The sequence below is a fragment of the Trichoderma virens genome (genome assembly GCF_000170995.1).
Source record: "Trichoderma virens Gv29-8 chromosome Unknown TRIVIscaffold_89, whole genome shotgun sequence".
Taxonomy (NCBI): Eukaryota; Fungi; Ascomycota; class Sordariomycetes; order Hypocreales; family Hypocreaceae; genus Trichoderma; species Trichoderma virens.
The window spans coordinates 69,689-89,160 of NW_014013660.1; the positions used below are offsets into that span (position 1 = coordinate 69,689).

General features: G+C 53.7%; 4 protein-coding genes across 4 annotated transcripts; all 4 read right to left on the bottom strand.

The window, feature by feature from the left end:
- Positions 1-844: 844 nt before the first annotated feature.
- CK1a (casein kinase I) lies at positions 845-2,232 on the bottom strand (the record flags this gene model as incomplete). The annotated part of the gene is made up of 2 exons (XM_014095657.1): positions 845-1,945; positions 2,221-2,232. The coding sequence occupies 2 exons, from the start codon at positions 2,230-2,232 to the stop codon at positions 845-847; spliced, it is 1,113 nt and encodes a 370-aa protein (XP_013951132.1).
- A 4,830-nt stretch (positions 2,233-7,062) lies between these two features.
- TRIVIDRAFT_205553 (uncharacterized protein) lies at positions 7,063-9,318 on the bottom strand (the record flags this gene model as incomplete). Its single annotated transcript, XM_014095658.1, has 1 exon — positions 7,063-9,318. One exon carries the CDS (start codon positions 9,316-9,318, stop codon positions 7,063-7,065), a length of 2,256 nt encoding a protein of 751 aa, XP_013951133.1.
- Positions 9,319-11,085: 1,767 nt separating this feature from the next.
- On the bottom strand, positions 11,086-11,959 carry TRIVIDRAFT_205554 (uncharacterized protein; the record flags this gene model as incomplete). Its single annotated transcript, XM_014095659.1, has 2 exons — positions 11,086-11,231; positions 11,320-11,959. 2 exons carry the CDS (start codon positions 11,957-11,959, stop codon positions 11,086-11,088), a joined length of 786 nt encoding a protein of 261 aa, XP_013951134.1.
- Positions 11,960-12,233: 274 nt separating this feature from the next.
- Positions 12,234-13,413, bottom strand: TRIVIDRAFT_216857 (uncharacterized protein; the record flags this gene model as incomplete). Its single annotated transcript, XM_014095660.1, has 1 exon — positions 12,234-13,413. One exon carries the CDS (start codon positions 13,375-13,377, stop codon positions 12,847-12,849), a length of 531 nt encoding a protein of 176 aa, XP_013951135.1.
- Positions 13,414-19,472: the final 6,059 nt, after the last annotated feature.

Genomic DNA, 19,472 nt, shown 5'->3' on the forward strand with positions numbered 1-19,472 from the left:
TTAATGACCAAGGAAAGATAGGAGAACGCCTGCTCACTGAGACGCAGCTGTACCGCAACGACTGAGCTTGGGACCATGGCAGAAGAGTATTGTCAAGAACCATGGGTCCAAGCCCGGCATCCTAAGCGCTCGAGCTGGCAAGGCGTATACGGCAATCTCTCAAGCGTTGGCGAGCCATCAGAGAGGGCAGCCATTGAGTTTCGAGATTGCTGCAAACAGTCCAACAACCAAATGTTACCGGACGTGCCGTTCAGATTAACGTCTCCAAATCACAAGGAAGGTGCTTTTGGGTGGAGCATTGAAAGGCTCCATCCAAACAAAGCACTTCCCGGTTATTCAGAGTAATCCGAGCCATGCGTCAAGTCGTGAATTTAGAGATGCGTCGAAGAACAAGATAAAGCGATGCGTAGGGGCAAATGGAAAGAATGAAACAAAAGGGAGGGGGCAGATGCATAAAGGCGAATTTGAGAACCACAAAGATCGACCACGGCCTTAAGACGACCAGAGCCACCGTCAGATGACTACTGTAGGCTTGTTGAGTGTCTGGAAATGTCGATCTGGGGAAATAAAGAGAGGTTCTCGCAGCAACCCGCCATCACTTTGCTCAGATCCCACAAGAGAGGTGCAGAAAAAAGCCCAGAGTGCTATCTTTCAGTTTGGCCGATAGCTGCCGGAGGCATATCCCGCTCCCTTTGAAGCAGAGCGAAGCCTGTTTAGCGTCCACTGAGTCAGCCATACTTGTCAGCAAAGTTCCCTTCAGCGGTATCAAGAAAATACAAATCGCACGGAGGAAAAGTGACCCCTTACGATGAAAGAGCTGTTGGGCTAAGCTAAAATTAGAAACTCACATCCTATCGCTTCCACCGATGGCACGGCTAGTGTCCGGGGTATCAACGCCAGCGCCAGAGCCACGCTCGAGCATCTTGCGGCGAGAGCTGGGCACAGCACCAGGCTTGGCCGTAGTAACGGCGGCGGCAGCAGTCATGCGGGAAGCCCGAGCCTTGTCCTCATCCTCGGGGTTCGCCTGGCCGGCAGCCTGAGCAATGGCCTGGGCGTTCTTCTGGTACTTGTAAACAGTCCAGTCGAAGACGTAGTCATACTGGAAGCCCTCGCGAACAAAGAGATCGCGGAAGATCTTGCGCAGGTAGCTGTAGTCGGGCTTGTCGTCGAAGCGCAGAGATCGGGTGTAGTTGAGGTAGATGGCGAATTCGTTGGGGAATCCACGGCAAAGAACCTCGGTAGGGGTAGTCATCTTCTTCTCCATGATGCGGTCATACTTCTGCTTCTTGGTGGCAGCCTTGAGGCCCTGCCAGGGGAGGGAGCCTCGGCAAAAGTACAGCATGACATAGCCGAGCGACTCCATGTCGTCACGACGAGACTGCTCAACACCAAGATGGGTGTTGATGGAGGCATAACGGGCAGTGCCGGTCAAGTTCTTGTTCTCTCTGTATGGGATGTGGAAGTGAGTCTTGGGATCGCGGTACTTCTTGGCAAGACCGAAATCGATCACGTTGACCTGGTTGCCACGCTTGCCAATACCCATGAGGAAGTTGTCGGGCTTGATATCTCGGTGAATGAACGATTTGGCATGGATGTATTCGATGCGGGAGATGAGCTGGTCGGCAAGAAGGAGGACCGTCTTCAGGGAAAATTTGCGGTTACAAAAGTTGAAGAGATCTTCCAGACTGGGACCGAGGAGGTCGAGAACCATGGCGTTGTAGTCACATTCAGTTCCAAACCAGCGGACGAAGGGAATTCCAACGCCGCCGGCAAGGGACTTGTAGACACGAGCCTCATACTCAAGCTGAGGATGCTTGGCCTTTACGGACTCAAGCTTGATGGCAATTTCCTCTCCAGAGATAATGTTGGTACCAAGGTAGATGTCGCCAAAAGAACCAGAGCCGATCTTTCGGCCAATCCGGTATTTATTACCGACGCGAAGGTCCTGAACAAACGCAAAGACAGATTAGCCGGTGATTGATGAAAAAGAAAAGCATGATGCAGATGAAATTGGTTGCTCCACAGATGGAGCCATCTCTCGAGCAGAGCAGCGGTGAGTTCAATCGGGGCAGCCGATAGGTGCACTGGCCAGCGGTTCACACGCTGAAGCCGATGCACCCAGCTTGGAAGTGTACCACGAAAGAGAGAGAGAGAGAGAAGGAGAGAGAAAAGAGAGAGAAAAAAAAAAGAACATTTCCAGAAAGAGAGTATGATGCTTACCATGGTCGTCATGGTGACTGTATTGATCGGGTACTTCGTTCCTCGTGGGAAGGAAGCAGGCTCGTCGATTTACGCTGGGTATCGGAATCGGTGAAACTGCAAATCCTGACGGGGTATTAATATAGGCCACTTGATATTCACCAGGTAAATGAGAATAGGGTAAAGCCCGGCAGCGAAGGATGCAAAATGCAAATGTAGACAGGGGGAAAAAAATAAAAGAGATGAGGGAGAAGAAAGATCAGAGAGGCTGTGATGAAATGGTTTGACAAAGGGAGTGGGCCTAGGGGCCTGCTGAAGGGCGGTGGCTAGATACGCCACCAGCAAAATCCGGTGCTAGGCCGAACTATGCATGACAAAGAGCCTGACGAGGCCAAATGTTTGCTCCAGGACAGGAGCAGAGCAATGCCATCAAGGCCGCGAATACAGCAGAGAAGAAATCAATGCAAAACAGGGGAGAAAGACAGAGATGGGTATGAAACCATCGAGATGGAAACCGCAGCGGCCAACTAACCTGCAGAGGAGAATTTGGAACAGCAGCCGATGAGGCGGGAGCCGAATTTGATATGTCGGTGACGAGGTGCGGCTGCGTGGCAATCAAGGGCAGGCCTGAGCGAAAGAAGAGGGAAAAAAGCGTATTGCAAATCGAAGATGCTGCAGCGGGGCGCGTCGATGAATCGAGCGGGAAAGCGGCGATGCTCGAAAAAGCGTGCGGTGATGGGCCGACGAAGCGATGCTCTCGTCGGTGCGAAGGATGTCAGGGAGAGAATGAAGGGAAGAGGGAAAAAAAAAGCGGAGGGAGGAATAGTAGAGTAGAAGAAGGGGGGAGCTGAGATTTGGAAGGGCGCCTGAGCCTGAGCCTGTGCGCGGGCGGTCGAGTGCTGTGGCGCGCGCGCTGCTGTGGGCGCTGTAACTGGGCGCTTGGCGCTGAGCTGCAGTGGGTAGTGGGCAGAGCAGTGAACGAGTAGCAATCCAGGCCGCTGGTGACTGGCCAGGCGGCCAGGCGGGGGAAGCATCGGGTGCTACCGAACAGGGCCCATGGCAAATTGCTTGGGCAATGCAACACGGCGGCGGATTGTCCACAAATAGACAAACATGGATGGAATACCTTACAGATGGCATTGACTGCTGGCCGGAGGATTGCAGCTTCTGCGTCTGCGCTGGTCCACTGCTGTTTGCAAAGGATGCAGTTGCAGGCCAAGGTAGACTTGTGGTACCTGCAAAGTACCGCAACGGAGCATCGCTCTCAGCCGCAGTTGCTGGGTGGCGCTGGTGTCGCTGGTGTCGCTTGATGCGTCCACGCAAGGGAACAGCGCAGTGACCTGGTGAGTACTTGTACAGCCATCACAGCAGATAGATGGCCATCGGTCCAATGCTTATAGTGCCTGTGCGGTCTCGCCAACTCGCCTACTCGCCTACCACTACGACTACGACTACCTCCGGAGGACCAGGTTGCTGAATCGCGCCCAACCTCTAGTCTACTTGCCCATTCAAGACATTGATGTTTGAGCAGCGCACTGGCCCTTTCTTCCCTTTTTTCTTCATCGCCATCTTCTCTCCCTACTCTTTTTTCAGGCCATCCTTTTCCTTAATTGTTATCACTTTTCTTTCCATCTGCTCACATAAAAAAAATGGGTCGAGATGCAAGTCACGTATCGGGTTGATTTCGTGTTCCAACCAGTGCTCATCGTTTAAGCCCCTCTCCCCCGTCGTTGCAGCCTGGTGAAGCCCAGTTCAACCCAAGTGTGGAGCTGAGCGGTCGCTTAGGTGCCTTTGCTGTGCCTACGAGCCGCGTCGGGGAGGGAGGGGAGACGCCAAAACAAAAGTGAAACGGAGAAGAGAGCACAAAAGGGAGAGAGATCCAACCAGAGGCTCGAGTCCATGACCGCTCTTCTGATGGTGGGCGATACAGCTGAGGCTCGGTGAGGCATGGCGGCGCTAAAATTGATTGTCCTGGGAGGCTATATTGAAACAAACATTCAAGGACGGGGAAACAAGCATACAAGAGTCTGCGAGAGGCGCCCTCAGCCGCATCAACTGGCTGCCAGTGGCAGGGTTGTTGAGCCACAACGACAGGGGAGCGGCTCACCGAGATGCCTCATTTACCGCCTTGCATATGATCACTGTTGTAGCCAGCCAGACGTGCAGTGCTGACGTGCGCTGGCGATGAACTGGCAAATATGCCTCGAAATGTGGCAAGCCCTCGGGGGTTTGTCGTCTGCCCGCCTGCAACCTCATCTCGGGATACGAGGGTCCCGAGAGCGAGAGGGCTCGCGAGTGGGCTGGCACCGCATTCATGCATGATGTGGCCATGATTTTGCCGCCTCGGACAGCGCAGTCTCCTCACGAGGAAACACGGCCAACATTATATTGCGCAGTGCCCGGCCTCGTGGTCTCTTTGAAACCTTGAAACGCCGCTGGCCATATCTGACTTCTACTACGGGCCAAAGCTCCAAGCCCAAGCTCTCTCTCAGTTGGCGCGTGCCCGCGTCTGGTCCGGTAGCGAGAAAGGCTCAGGGCATGCGCTCGTCATCTGGACGGCAAGCGAGAGTGCACAGCAAAACCCCAAGGGAAAATGCCTGCATCTGCAAGTCGGACAGCCTCACCACGTCGCCTGCAACCCCCTCAAAACGCCACCCTTGCGCTCTCACCTGACCACCTTTGGCATGCGAAGCCAGATCGGCACCTGTTGACCAAATTCCTGGGGTAGTCGAAATCCCGAGCGCCCATGGCTCAACATTTTTTTCCCTTTCGCTGCGCCCTTTGCAACACGACCGTACCTGGTGTTCGGTCACACCGACCGGCGATCTGAGCCTCTAGGAGGAAGAAGGAAAAGTGTCTAATGTGAAATGCAGAAGAAGAAAAAAAAAAAAAGTCTCGCCCGTGTCCTTCAGCTCGCTAATTCCGTCCAACAAATCCGATGTTTACTTGGTCGTACGAAGCGAACCAGGCCAGTAATCCGGCCAGACAAGTCGACTGATGGCTATGCACAATGCATGCGACGTGACTACCACAAACGTGCTCGTGTGTCGGTTTCAGCACTCGCTCAGCTCAATCGACAAAAAAAGACCCGAAAGCACAGGGTTGTCGCTTTGGGCGCCTCTGCATTAGTAGTATCTACACTTGGCCTGCCTAGTGCCGTTTAAGTGATTACGCAGAGATAAAAGTCTCCGCGGGTACGTCAATGGGTCTCTAAATCCCTTGTACGAGTCGTGCCGGGCTTCTCGCCTTGATTCACCACCAATGTCTCGGAAGCCCTTGTCCGCCTTCGTATCGTCGAGAAATCGGTCAAGAAAACAGCAGGTTTCCCCCTTTTCTCCCTTTTTACGAATAATTCCCGCTGTCTAGCATCGTGCCTCGGCCCCTCACCTGGAACCCAACAAGCTCTCTCTGTCCTCTACAGTATACTGTACGAGTACAGAAGAGGACATGCAAAACCAACACCAAAATCAACAGGCTCCGCCTTCGTGTATGCGTAGCTGCGCACAATGTCGGGCCGCCAGCGGCTACCTCTTAGTCGCCGGCCCTGTGCACAGCCCAAAATAGATTGTCCCCCACATTGATCACATCAGCCTTCAAGCCTCGAACTTTGCAGCCATTTCTGCGTACATACTGTAGTAGGCAGTATGAGCACAGAGTTACCAAGTACGAGTTACCAAGTACTCGTAATACTTGGTCTTACGTTTGGTCCTAACGTATAATACTTGCTGCCCAGTGGTAGGTAGTCTACTGCAGTCCGTGTACAGAATACCCAGTGTCACAGCATTGTAGTACCTACTAATATATTGTGTGGACGAGACACACATAAGACACAAGACGCAACTCGCTACTTGCGGCATCACCAGGCCATCGGCACCTCATGTGGCAACCAGAGCCTCCGTCACAGTGCGGTCGCACAGCGTCAAAGTAATCTCAGCCGTGCTCGACCGCTAAGTAATAATCAAGCATGCTGACCAGCAGTTGCTGCCGTCCACCCCAACAAGAGAAGGAGAAAAGCGAAATTAATCAACAAGAGAGAGAGATGCCCTCCCCCCTCATCATGACTCTTTCTCTCGTCACTCGTGACGTGCCAGCCAGATTTTGACGTATCAAGTGGACTCTAAAAAAAAACAGAATCATGCATAAAGCTCAAAAACTGGGGACGGGAGGGAAGCCGCGCTTTTTTATCTCCCTCCGTGCGGCCGTAAAATCTCTCACTTATAAAGATCGGAGGTCACTCTCCTTTTTTCTGTTTTTGCGGCTGTGCGGTTATTTCGTTGGATGGTCCGTCTTCGGAGAGCCGCAGCGAGGGGCAAAAACTGATTACATGATTTGTACGTCTTTGGTGATTTGATGGTGGAGAAATGGCACGTCATTTAAAACGGGCTTGCAGAAGTCGATTGCTTTCTGTGAAAGTACTGCTCTCTTACAATGCCCTATATAAAATAACTTGATACCAAGGTAAGCAGCTTATTTAATGTAAAATCGTGTTCATATATCCACGTCTAGTGCAAAAAGAACAGTAACCGCATAGATATGAACTGCGTTTGATGACATCTCTCCATACCAATGATGCAGCCCCAATATGTTGCAACTCCCAAAGCTTTCCAACACGCATATATCTGTTGTGAAGGTCATGGTATACGTAGCTATCCCTGAAATATGATTATGCCAAAAACCAGCCCCCCAAAAAAAAACCAAGCAGCACGCCGCTTGCCTATAATATTCTCATTCGCACACATGATAGACATGTCAGCCCCTTATCAATGCAAAAAAAGAATATTTTCGCCAGATATGCAACATCTATACAATAGATATTTGATAGTAATAACAAAATAAAGCAAAAACACAAAACTTCATTACCGTCTAACTGGGGCGAGGAGGCTGAGGGGGTGGCCGATTAGACGACCCCTGAGAACCAAGCACCGCATCAAGCTTATTCTCCAGCCCTTTGCCCGTCTTGTCTATCCACTTCAACGCCGACGAGCTGCTGAATAGCCGGCCGCTACTCGTCCCCCCGGACTGCCGCCGAGGAGGTTGAGGTGGGGCCGCAGGCGGCGGACTGAACACTCTCTTGGGCGGCGGAGGATATGCCACGACGTTTTGAGAGGTAAATCCCGCGAAGAACTGGGGCTGCGTTGTTGCTGGACGCGGTGGCAGGGGAGGAGACACGTATTGACCCTGCGGCAGGTTTGGAGAGGAAGGGATGTTGCCATTAGCCGCCGCATAGGTAGGCTGGGTTGGATATTGGTGCTGATGGGGGGCTATTGCCGGTCCGTATGGTGCGTTGTAAGCGGAAGGGTACGTAGCAGAAGGAGGTAGCGTGCCTGGCCTTGGGGCACCAGCATACCCGTAAGTCGGCGACGGCTGCGGAGGCGGATATTGTTGATAGGCGCCCATCGCTGCCTGTTGGAATTCCGGTCGCGGCGGCTGAGGAGGCGGGCTCACGGTTGAAGATGCGTAGGTAGGTTGCGGGATATCGTAGCCGGATGTCGGTGGTGGAGGCGTAAAGTGCTGAGTAGGCAGGTAAGATACCGGAGCCGGGGGAGCTTGCGATGCCACTGGAGGCGTGGGAGTCGGGGGAGGATACAGATTTTGCGGCTGGGCTTGGTTGATGGGCTGGAATTGAAAGGAAGCCATCTGTGGGCTAGGGACGGATGAAGCTGGCGCAGAATTGGGCAGTCCGTATGCTGGGTGGCCTGGAATGGGGCTTGAGGTTGGAGGGTGGCCTATGGCAGGACTTGGATGTGAAGGGCTTGGTAATGGGTGAGGGTAGCCTGTGACAGGGCTTGGGTTTGAAGGACTTGGTAACGGTTGATACGGAGTGCCAGTTGGTGCTGGATGAGGAGGCACGGGAGGTTGAGGGTTGTGATATGGGGTTGGAGCGGCCATTGGTGGATGATTCGCTACCGCTACCACTGGAACAGGTTGCTGAATAGGGGGAGCAGTGGGAGGAAGTGAAGGCGGAAGAGGGGGCGGAAGAGGAGGGGGACCTGTTGCTGCTGGCGGCGGCGGTTGATTTGGCTGATGATACTGAGGTTGTGGCGGCATCACTCCAGCCAAGGGCGCCTCCGCTGAACCAGGCGAATCGATTACCGGGTGTTGTTGCTGTTGCAGTTGCTGCTGTTGCTGCTTGGCGAGATCCGGAGATGCAGATCCCGCCCAAGTCGTCGCCCCCTGAGGAGCAGCTTGAGAAGCAACAGCTTGAGCGGGAGGAGCCTGGGGAGGAGCCTGAGGAGGAACGGTCCCTACCGCCGGAGGCCCGTGAGACTGCGCAGGCGGCGGCGGCGACGTAGGCTGTGGAGCCACCGGGGGAGTCGGAGCCGTCACCACCTCATCCTCATATCCAGCAGGACGATACGGCCGATACGGCAACGTGGTTGCCCCATCACCATGGGGACCATCAGACGGCCTCTGGGGCTTCACACTAAGCGGCGCAACCGGTGCGACGCTCTCTTCCGGGGGGAGATATGGCTTGAATGTCGGCGCGGCGGCCGCGGCCGGGACTTGCTTCCTGGATAACTTGAGAGGCGCAATATAAAATGGTGCCGGCGGCGACGAAGACTCGCTCGTCGCTGGGGGGAGAGGACCAGGAGGGGCGGGAGAGGCGGGAGAGGCGCCATCTCCTGCGGGTTTGTTGTGATTACTACCAAGATGTAGCGGCGGGGGTGCTGCGGAGGCGTCTTCGATCTTCGCTTCCGCAGTTCTAGATTCCTCCGCCTTGGTCCCTGATCCACCAGCACCAGGCCCTGCTGCTGTTGCTGCTGCTATAGAAGCCTTCGGTCCATCTTCCTCCTCGCCCGGCGACATGGGCCCAAAATACGGCCACGGATTCGCCAGCGGCTGTTGTTCCTCACTCTTCGCATCCGCCTTGCCGGGCTTCTTCTCCTCCTCCCCATCGACGCGCGACTCTGTCCTGACGTCCTGATCCAGGTAGAAAGGCCACGGGTTCGCCTGCACGGCGTCTCCGTCCTGCGCCTGCACCGGCTTCCTGGTTTGCCCCTCCGGCCTCGGCACCATGGACTCGCCAGGCATCTCGAAGATTTCGCCGTCAAGCTGAGACCGGCCGGAGGTGTCGAGCTCGACAGCGCCACGCGGCGGCGGGTATTGGCGATGCGCCATGGCTAGGGGGGGTAGGGAATATGCACAGGTTTGTATTATTTTCCGCTTCTTTCCCCTCTTGTCTTCTCGCCGCCGTCGCCCGCTTTTATCGCTTGTTGCTGTTGTGTGCGTGTGTCGTAGTCGTCGTCGCTTTCGTCGTCGTTGGGGGGCGCTGTCGCAATCACAATCCGGAAGACCAGAAACCGACAGAATCACGCAGATGCCGCCACAGCCATCAAGACTCGACCAGTAAACTACCTGAGCTTGCCTCTCTTCCCCCTTTTGCAGTTTCTCGTAGAGCGAATGAAAAGAAAGAAGAAACGAAAGAAACGAAAGAAACGAAAGAAACGAAAGAAACGAAAGTAGAGAACAACAGGCTCGTCGTTGCAATAGACTCAAGGATGTCGCTGGCTGGTGTACAAGTACAAAGAAAGCCAAGCAACGAAAAGGCACATACGACGAGCCACAGCCGCGCAAAAGCGGGTCAAAAGCCAGCCACACGCAAGTTGGGAAGCTACTTATAGTAGTACCTTGCAAGGTACAGGTATAGCTGCAAGTACCAAGTACCTCCTGCGGTGCGGCTCCATATTGTGTCCTCGTAATAACCCAAGTTACTTCTCCCAGCCCTGCGGCCGTTGGATCGCGCTGCTATTATGCTAGCCCCAGATACAGTGCAGTGCATGTACTCCATAATCAAATTAATTGCATAATGCCGGCAATAAACTGCCTGCTGAAGCTGAAGCTGAACCCTGCTCGGCCTTGGCCTTGCTGTGGGCTGTGGGTGCGGCCAAGTAATGCTAGCCGCACGATGCTGTCGAACCTCGTCGTCTTTTTCTGGGGGGCCCGAGACACTCGACAAGGCTCGTGACGGAACTACTATAGTGCTGGCATGCGATCTGCGCAAGGGCAGGGAATAGCCATGTGCCGCCGAATCCACTTTGTCTTTGCCTCTCGTTTGCAACAACATGGGCCAGTATGTAAGTGTATGTACGAGTAAGTACTACCTACTGCTAGTATACATGCTCGTACATACCTGCGAGCCCCCTTGCATTGCCTCCGTCCCGTCCAGATGGATGTACAGGATACGGAGCATGTACGAGTACTGCATATACACCACGGCGGCAGACCAGCATACGCCCGGCTCCTATTGGACACGAGGGCGTGTCGAATCTGCGAATCACATTGTCACGGCCCAGCCCGATTCAACCTCATTAAACCTTGAAGGATAACCTACTCCTACTTCAGCTTCATCCGCTGAATACACACACCCTCGACTCTTGGACCGAAACTTTGCATGACAACGGCGTATTACTTCACCAAACAGTAAGTAGAGCAGTAAAGCAAGGCCATACAAACAAAACCATGAAAAGTGAAAACATGTCGTCAATAAATTTCATCTTGAGACGTTAAATCCTGTTCGTCTAGCCCTCCGCACATATATCCTCAAACAAAGTAGCCTTGCCGGCTCGTCATTATATCTCGTCATCCGCTCCATAGAAAAAAAAACGCTTGCAAAGCCGCCAATTAATTCCATATCCCAGCGCAGCACATAAATCGCTTGCCCAAGATGCTTCCGCTCCAAAGCCGTAACATACAAACAGGGGAAATACATTCCGTCGACCAAAAACAAATGACAAGAAATACCGGATTTCATTATAATCCCAACATGGTTGAAAGCAATCCAGCCAAAGGAACACGGGGGTAAAATCACCGAATAGCTACAAAGTGACAAGATACAAAAAAGTAATGTGAAATGGAGTCGTCGTGACAGGCATCGCCTGAAAAGCTTTAGTCGTCGCCGTTCTTCGCTCCACGCTTCATCCGGCCGGCCCATCGCCGTTTTCCCGGCCTCGTCTCGAAATGAGGCGCAACAGCGTGGACGTCGGCCATGGTACTCTCAATGGCGGCACGAGTTTTGTTTCGGTAGCAGTCAACTAAATAATTCTGTCAGCACTTGCTCTCTCATAACATGAAGAAAGTCGCGTGGAGATTGGGTATTGAAGAGAGGGAGGGGATACTCACGCGCTCGCTGGAGGAACACAGTCCTTCCAGAAAAGACTCGGCTCTGCAACCAAGCCATACGGTATCCGAGATCATTCAGTCGCACCTCCTTGGTACGGCCTGACTTCCTCAGTCTTGGAATGGTCGCCTCTCCCTCCTGGCCCTCTGCCATGGTAACTTTAACCACTTCACCTCTCAGCTTTTCAGCACCACGACGGGACGCCTCACGACCTTCAGTCTCCTGAGTGCCATCATCCGAAAAGTCGTCAACGAAGAACCGTGAGCCCGTGGCACTGGGGGGTGGGCTCTGCATCTCACGAGGGAAGTAGCTTCGGGGAAATACGCTGGCTCCCTTGCGGAAGCTGTCGGGGATCTCATTGGTATCAACGCCGTCGAGCGTGACACGCACGCGAAGGCGCGATCCCCGCACATTGTCCTCAACCAGGATGAACTTGCGCCTCTTAGCCTCCGGGATATCGGGGAACAGATCGTCACCGGTATCGTCAGCGCGACTGTGGCTTCTCGCCGGTATGGCCCCGTTAGTCCGAGGAGCCATATGAGACATCGACCCGCCTTGAGGACCGACAGGGTATGAGCCCGGACCCGCGTATCCCGCAAAGACGTGAGCCTGTCTCACATCGTCACTACCAACAGGGGGCATCTGAGCTGTTGGCGCCTGGTGGTGGTGATGGTGATCCTCGTAGGAATTATTTCCTTCGCCTCAACAAACGCGTTAGCCTTTACTCTCCATAATTACTACTCGGTGAGCAAACGCGAATGACGGTGACAAGGAAAAGACCAATACTATGAACATAAAGGACAAGAAAGGACACGAAACGTCTTCAAAACTTTTATAGAGCAAAATGCAAAAAGAAGACAGCAAACAAGCAGAATAAATGAAGAACGAGAGCAGCGCGAGAGGGAAAAGAGTGTTTAGATGCGTAATTGAATGAACCCCTAATTAGCCATAGCAATCTGAGCTGCCAGCGGGAGGAAGGGGGGGATAACTTTTTATAGCCTTAAGGCGTATTTGAACTCATCTAAGAGTCGCGCGAAAACCAGCAGCAAAAGCAGACAACTTGACAGCAGCGGCAGCCGATGCGACTTTTATGGTAATATACAGGATTGTGCCAACCGAGGGACCGACTATCGACCTCTTGCCATTAAGGCATGCTGTATAAGATAGGTAATATGATGCGCGGTAAGACAAGCGAAGCCGGCCCATTGCTATTTAACAAAAAGACGTCAAGAACACAAAAAATTGTTACAGTACCCCAATTCCTAAGAGTCATAGAGAGCCGAAGAGGGAAAAAGGAAAAAGGAAAAAAGGTAAAGAAATGATATAAAAAAACCAGCAGTAAAAAGCAAAAGGGGCCGATAAATAAAGAGGGGCCCCCCTTCAAACAAGAGTGTAAAGTGCTTTTTGGCAGTGGGTTAAAAATGAGTTGGTATCATTAAATCAACACAACGTTTCGACGGCGTAAAAACTGTCTAGTGAGGTTTGCAAAGCAAAAGTGATGCAAATACAGCAGATGCGACAGCAAGAAATCACATCTGGTGAAACATACCGACTTCTTCTCCACCCGGTGCGCCGTCAGGGTGGCCCCCGGCATGGTGATGGTGCATAGGCTGCCCCATGCTGCCTATCGTTGGCTTGCCCATGTTGGGTGCATGAGCTGTGGGCATGGGTGCGGGAGCGGCAGAAAGGCCTCCTGGTCCACCAGGGCCCGACATGTGGGCGCCGGGGTGCGGAGCGCCCTGGACCTGCTGCTGCTGCTTGCGGCTGTTCATCTTGGCCATACGGCGGACTCGTCGGCTTCGGAGCCGGGGATCTTGGTTGCTGTTGCGCCAGCTGTCCACGGCGCGCTGGATCAGACCTCGCTTGCCGCGCAGAGGGATGTTGAGCTGTGCCAAGGCCCAGCCGACCCTGTTGCAGTCGGTCTCGTAGATGAGACGGTTTCCGCGGTACTGGTCCTTGGGGCAGCACGCTCTTGGGTAGACGCAGTTTTCCTGCTTGAACTCGGGCGAGAGCTCGTCAATGTTGACCGACTCGACGTCGCAGCGGATCGTGTACTCCATCTTGACTCGGTCTCGAGAGTACTCAAAGGCAATCCACTGGACGCCATTGCCGTCCTGCCTCACGACGAGAGGAGTCGTCGCGGGGATGGGGCCGGGGGCAGCATTGGGGTTGACCGCAGGACTCGGGTTTGAGGGGCTCTGAAGCTGTGGCGGGCCTTGTTGATGGTGGGGTTGCGCCATGGGAGAAGGCTGCGGCTGCTGTTTCTGAAGCTGCAGGGGAACTTGGGGCTCGATCTTGGGCCGCGGGCTGCCCGTCATGCCGGCCTGCGCATGCTGTGCGTGCTGCGCCGCGTGCGGCGGCATCTGATTCTGCGGTGCCGCATGCGACATCATCATGTTGGGCTGCGAGGCCATTGACTGCTGGTGATGATGGGCGTGCTGCGCGTAGGGAGAGGGTGCCGCCTGATGGGGCATTGACTGGTATTGGGGAGGAGGCTGGTAGTACATGGACTGCTGCAAATGCTGCGACGGCGGCTGGCCGTACAAACTTCGGTGCTGGTCATGCTGCGATGGTGACGCTACTGATGCGGGAGAATTGGACTGTGGTGTATGATATGACATTGGAGGGTAGGGAGGTCTAGGCATTTGGGCGGCGGCCATCATGTCGGAGGTATCTGGGAAGCAAATCCTGCGTTAGCAAATCCTGGGACGCCGAGGAATCGCGCGTGCAAGCGTGCGTTTGCTGGCGCAGGGCGACGACTTACCGGCGGACGTGTATCCGCTCGTGGCACCTGGCGTGCTGTACGGGCTCGGGTGGTTGTAGTAGTTCAAGGCTTCGGGCGTGCTGGTAGCCTGGTTGCTGGCCTGGTACGCCTGCGGGAGAGTGTGCTGCGACGAGTATGCGCCCTGGTGATGCTGCGGCGGCTGGTGTTGCGGGTGCTGCTGGTGATGCTGGTGAACAATGCTTGGTGGGCGCGAGTGCTGGAGCTGCTGTGAAGGCGGGTGACCTTGTTGCTGGTGGTGGGCTTGATGCTGCATATGGAGAAGACGCATCAGTAAAACTTCAACGTCGAATAACTCATTAAGCTGGTAAAGAAAAACATGTTGAGATAGGACGCGTTTGATGTTTTATCTGCCCCCTTGACAGACTGATGGCCCAGGACGGCGTGGTGGGGTGGGCCATCCCCTGGCGACTGACCGGGATGACACGGGTGAGGCGTGCTAGGCCTGAAAGGACAACGCCGGTAGAAGCAATCTTGGTCTCGCGTACCGGAGGGCAGGGCTTTGGGGTAGAGGCAACGTGGGGACGTCGTACCGCCTAGCTCCAGATGATGAATTGGGACGCCAGCGAGGGATGAGCGGGAGACCGGGGGGATGGCTTGCGAAGAAGGGGAGAAGGAAAAGTGGCAGGGCGGTTTCTTGAGCCGTCGCAGGCACAGAGACGACCAGCCAGGGGGAGAGCAGGAGACCTGGCAGCAGGACAAGGAGGGGTGGTGGTTGAAGAGGAGCAGGGGATCCAGCAAACGTTTGGAACCAAGGACTGACGTGGTATGCAAAGTACAGACAGATGCTTACCGCCGTACCGTACAGAACGGTGTGGTTGAGAAGCTATCGTATGTACGCTTCCTTGAAACGAGACGGCTTCTATGGGGAATTGCAGCGCAGAAAAGAACGCAAACGCAGAGGCAAACGCGCTTGGCAAGAAAAGAGGCTCGGCTTTCTCTCTTCCGAGGAATTGTCAAGCGGGCTTTTAAAAAGAAAAACTCGAGGAACGCGCAGAGGATTGAGGAAAAAAAAATTGGAAAAAAGAAAAAGGGCCTAGGTGACCCAAGTCCCATATACTTTTTGGGTCTGCTAGCAGGGGGAGGGGGTGTCGGACGGGGGAGGCAGCTTGAGAGCGACGGGGAGCAGGGATAGGCCAGGACCGGGGCAGACCAGTGCATGGGAGACGCGACAGGGGCGCAGAGGTTTTGATTAAACGGCCAATAACGGCCGTGGGAGGTCGAGCCAGGGGCGACACGACCAGGACCAGCTGCCCAATCAGGCATTGGCCAGCCGGGCCTAGCCAGCCGACCAGGATTGCGCCGGGATTGCCATCACCATGTTCCGTCTCGTTAGCCCACAGGCGGTGTGTGTGAGTGGGCAAGACAAGTCGACAGCATGTACCGGTACTCGCTCGCTCGAATCTCTCGACGGCACTAGCATGACGAGCGACAATGCGGACAGGGAGCCGGCCATGCATCATCATCGCCATCCATAAGCCGGCAAGTCAAGCTGGACTCAGTGCCGTATGAGTACAGAAAAGGACAGGACAGTACTGCATAAGCACCTGGACCGACACGTACAGGCAGGTACGTACGAGTACAGGCACAGCAAGTCGTACGCTCAATGTTGGACAGGAGGGCATGGGAGGGCCCAGGCAACACAGAGACAAGACAAGACAAGAGACTGATGATAGACCAGATGAAGGTTCCCCGGTTTCGGCTACCGGCGCGGCGGGCACCGAACCCCCGACGAGACCATTCTCTGCCCCATTCTTTCTTGTCTTGTGTTCTTGTTTGCGTCTTGCGCCGCCATGGTAGAGATGAGATGGCTTATGTCTCTGCAAGCAAGAAAGCTGCCCTCGTCAAGCCAGATGCTTCTCGTCCATCAGCAGTGGCATGGCATGGCGCCGCGGCGCGCCACTCCGGGCAGCTGAATCAGCCTTGGGACGAGACAGGCTTTGTGAGAGATGCAGTGCTTGCGGCCCCCCACTCAGAGCTTGACGATTGGGTCGTATTGGACCCGTGGAATCCAACGCTGTGTTTCCGTCCATTGCTGCTCAATCTCCACTGGTCTTGGGCATGTGCAGTCCTCGTAGCCTTGCTCAGGTCTGCCCTTGTATGTACCAGGTACTCCGTACTCGTACAGGCATGCTTGTACTTGTGCTTGTAAGCGCGGCTCAGACCGATGCCAGCAGTCAACGTGATGCTAGGTACCTGTACTCGGACGAGTACAAGGCGGCCCCTTGCCCTTGACGCAACTGTGCTCAAAATAAAGATTGTGGAGAGCTGTGCTATTCGGTACAACCACGCCAAACAGCTCCCAAAGCTGCAATCGCTTGAAGATGCAGGTTGATTCTAGCGACGCAATGAGTGAGGGCTGTTGGCCGCAGCCCTCTTTGCCTCTTGACCACTGGGTCATGTCTGTCCCAATGGCAGCAGTCAACCAGGCCAGGGCTCTTCTTCTCGCCTAGCTTCATTGCTCCAACATCATTGACTGACACTGCGGAGCACCAGACCGGTGTCATTAGGCCCACTCGACCCTGTCGTAGGTGGCGCGCCCTGGCCGCTGGTGAAACAGGAGCTGCCCACTCAGTGAGTCCCGGCCTGGTTAACCTTGCGACATAGGACGCTAGCGAGCTTCATGGCCACTGATCACACCAGGTTTGAATGATGATGGAAGGCTTTACGAATTGCTTGCTGACACCGCTTGGTGCTGTGATTCTGGATGGAAGTTGCAGGTGGAAATAGTAGTGTTGAGAGTGAAGAAAAGGGGGCGCAGGAAGGTCAAGAGAGAATTTGCCTACTAGTTCATTTGTGTGGTCCTGAAAATAAGCCCGGGTCTGGCTGAGGGTCGCCATGATAGCAAAATCAGAAAATAAATCGAGGGCTTGGAAATTCTAAACAGTGTCAAGATCAGTTGGCTTGAGTTTAAATGAGTGAAAATGTCAAGGTTATGGTATGAAAATTTTGGCTTGCAGACAAGCTTGCTTACCTTCTTCGAGGGTGTTATTTTAGCAGCCGGCTCTTCAAAACTAAGTTTAGGATGAAGCCGCAAGCCAGGTCATCCAGTGAAGAATTAGGGATAGAGGGATAGGCTATTATATCTGGCCTTTTTTTGGGTTCGCTGATTCAAAGGATCAGCCGCCACGTCTCTCTCTCATTGCTTTTTTCTTTCTTTCTTTCTTTTTTTTTTTTTTTTTTTTTTTTTCCTTTTTCCCTTTTTGGGAGCCGCGGGATAAACGCGTCCGAGCAAACCCAGCGCAGAAGGCAATATGTCTGGAGTAAGGCGACAAAAAGAAGTGTGTGTGGTTTATGCAGAGAGAAGAATGTGATCAATCCACTCTCGCCATGATACATGCATGGGAAGGAAGCTCCGAGAGAGTGTGATTGAATTCCAACAATGGATATTTATAGGCGGCATGAAATATATATGAAGCAGTACTCACTTGGAAGACGAGATGCTTTCGACGATATCCAACTTGTGCCAGCTATAAGGACCAATGCGCAGAGTTATCGCGTCTTATTAAAGTGTGCTTGTATGCCGAATCGCCAAAATTGAAGCAATATCCCGTGCTGTACAGACCAGACTGCGGATGCAAAGCCACACTCGTCGCAAATGGCTTGTGATATCTCGACCGCCCAAAGTCGAAGGCAATTGGTTGCTTCGACTACTCGTACCTAAAAGGCAAGCCTCCTGCAGGCGTCTCGCTCAGGTGCTAGGTTCTGCGGTAAATGCTACTCGAGTTGTTACATTAGTTCATGCAAGTCCAAGGATATTGCGGCATCCCATCAGCGACGCTCGTGGCAATGCGTACAAACCAGAGCAAAGAAGAATGACGGCAGCCGGTATCACCGCGGTACAAGCACTCGTACAAGAGGACTGAGCTGGTTTGCAAATGTCTAGATGTAAAAAGACGCAGTCCGATTTAACATGGAGCCACGCAGAGTAAATAAGCAAATGAAGAATGATGGAGGGGAAAAAAGCGAAACCGGGATAAGCTCAATCACAAAAGAAATTCGAAGGTGATCATCCTATGCACACGACATCGCTCGAAGAGGGTAAGGAGATAATACTCGTACCTGGAATAATTTACTCCGTAGCGGTGCTAGCTACCTCCAGCAAGAAGGTACAAGTACCTTCTCTGTCAGGACGGGGTACAGGTACCTGGTCCAGGCAAGGTACTGTACCTCTTCTTTGCTGCTCAGTCCGTCCTGTGCCATACAAGTTTGGTGCTGGCCCCTTTTACCCTGGGAGGCGGGCGATTCCGAGGCATCGGCACTCAAGCTTCGGCTTACAGACCTGAACAGGGGTGCTCTCCAAAGCACTGATGCCAGTAGTACATACACGTACTAAAGGAATAGTTGTAGTATATCGATCGGCCTGTATCCAGAAAACTGGTAGAGCTCGCCGACCGACCAAGGAGCCTCCTTTTTTCCAGAAACGCCGGCCGACGCTGTCTGCGACCTGGCAATGGTGCCTAGCTGATACTGTGCCAACGGCCAAGCTAAAAATGATACCTCGAAGCATACGAGAGAGTTACAAGTACCTCTCCGTGTACCTTTCTGGCACTCTCCAAAGGCCAAGCGCACAAAACGACTTAGCAGCATGCTAATGTGGCTAGGTCGTTTCTTTTGGACATGGTGGTGGATAGCAATGGTGGAACCCATCCAAGGAGAAGACCTGCCAAATGGTTAGCGGATTCGGTCAGCACTAAAGCCCTTGTCAAGGCGCGGCAAGATGCCTGCAAGTTCAAAAATGCTACAATACTGTCTTTGGTAGTGCCTATAGAAGATCATAGCCACAGGTACCTAGAGGCTGAGGCAGGTGTTGCGCAGCGGCGATGCCATACATACAAGTATTAATAACAGCGTACATAGTAGTGGTGGCAGTACGAGTAATCCTGTGCTTAGGTCAGTCGGGAGGCGTCACGCAAAGCAGTGGCCAAGTCGCATGTCCCGGTTTGGTCATCCAGGAATAGAAACTGCTCTGCGAAATATTCACGCCGCCACTCTAGGCAGATTGGCCGTGGGGCCTCCCTCTGCAAGTAGACAATGGCTGCACATGTACGATATGTGTAAGTACTACAAGTATGTAGCGATATTAACCTGTATGGAATGGTACTGTACATGCTCTTTTTCGGATACGGCGCGTGGGAGTGGCGGGGAGCCGTCGACCGCTCATCTTCCAACTTCTATTGGCCTGGGACATGTCAGAGCCTGTTTGTGTGAGGAATATCTGCGCAACATTTGTAATTGACCTCGTGCCGATGCGTGTCGACATTAAGCCCGGCTTGGCGTCTCGAGGCAGATTGTTGCCTGTTTCTCGTTAGCTTTATTACTTCGTCCTCAGTCCTTGAGGAGAGTGGTAGCCACCTCTGCAGTGCTGACTGC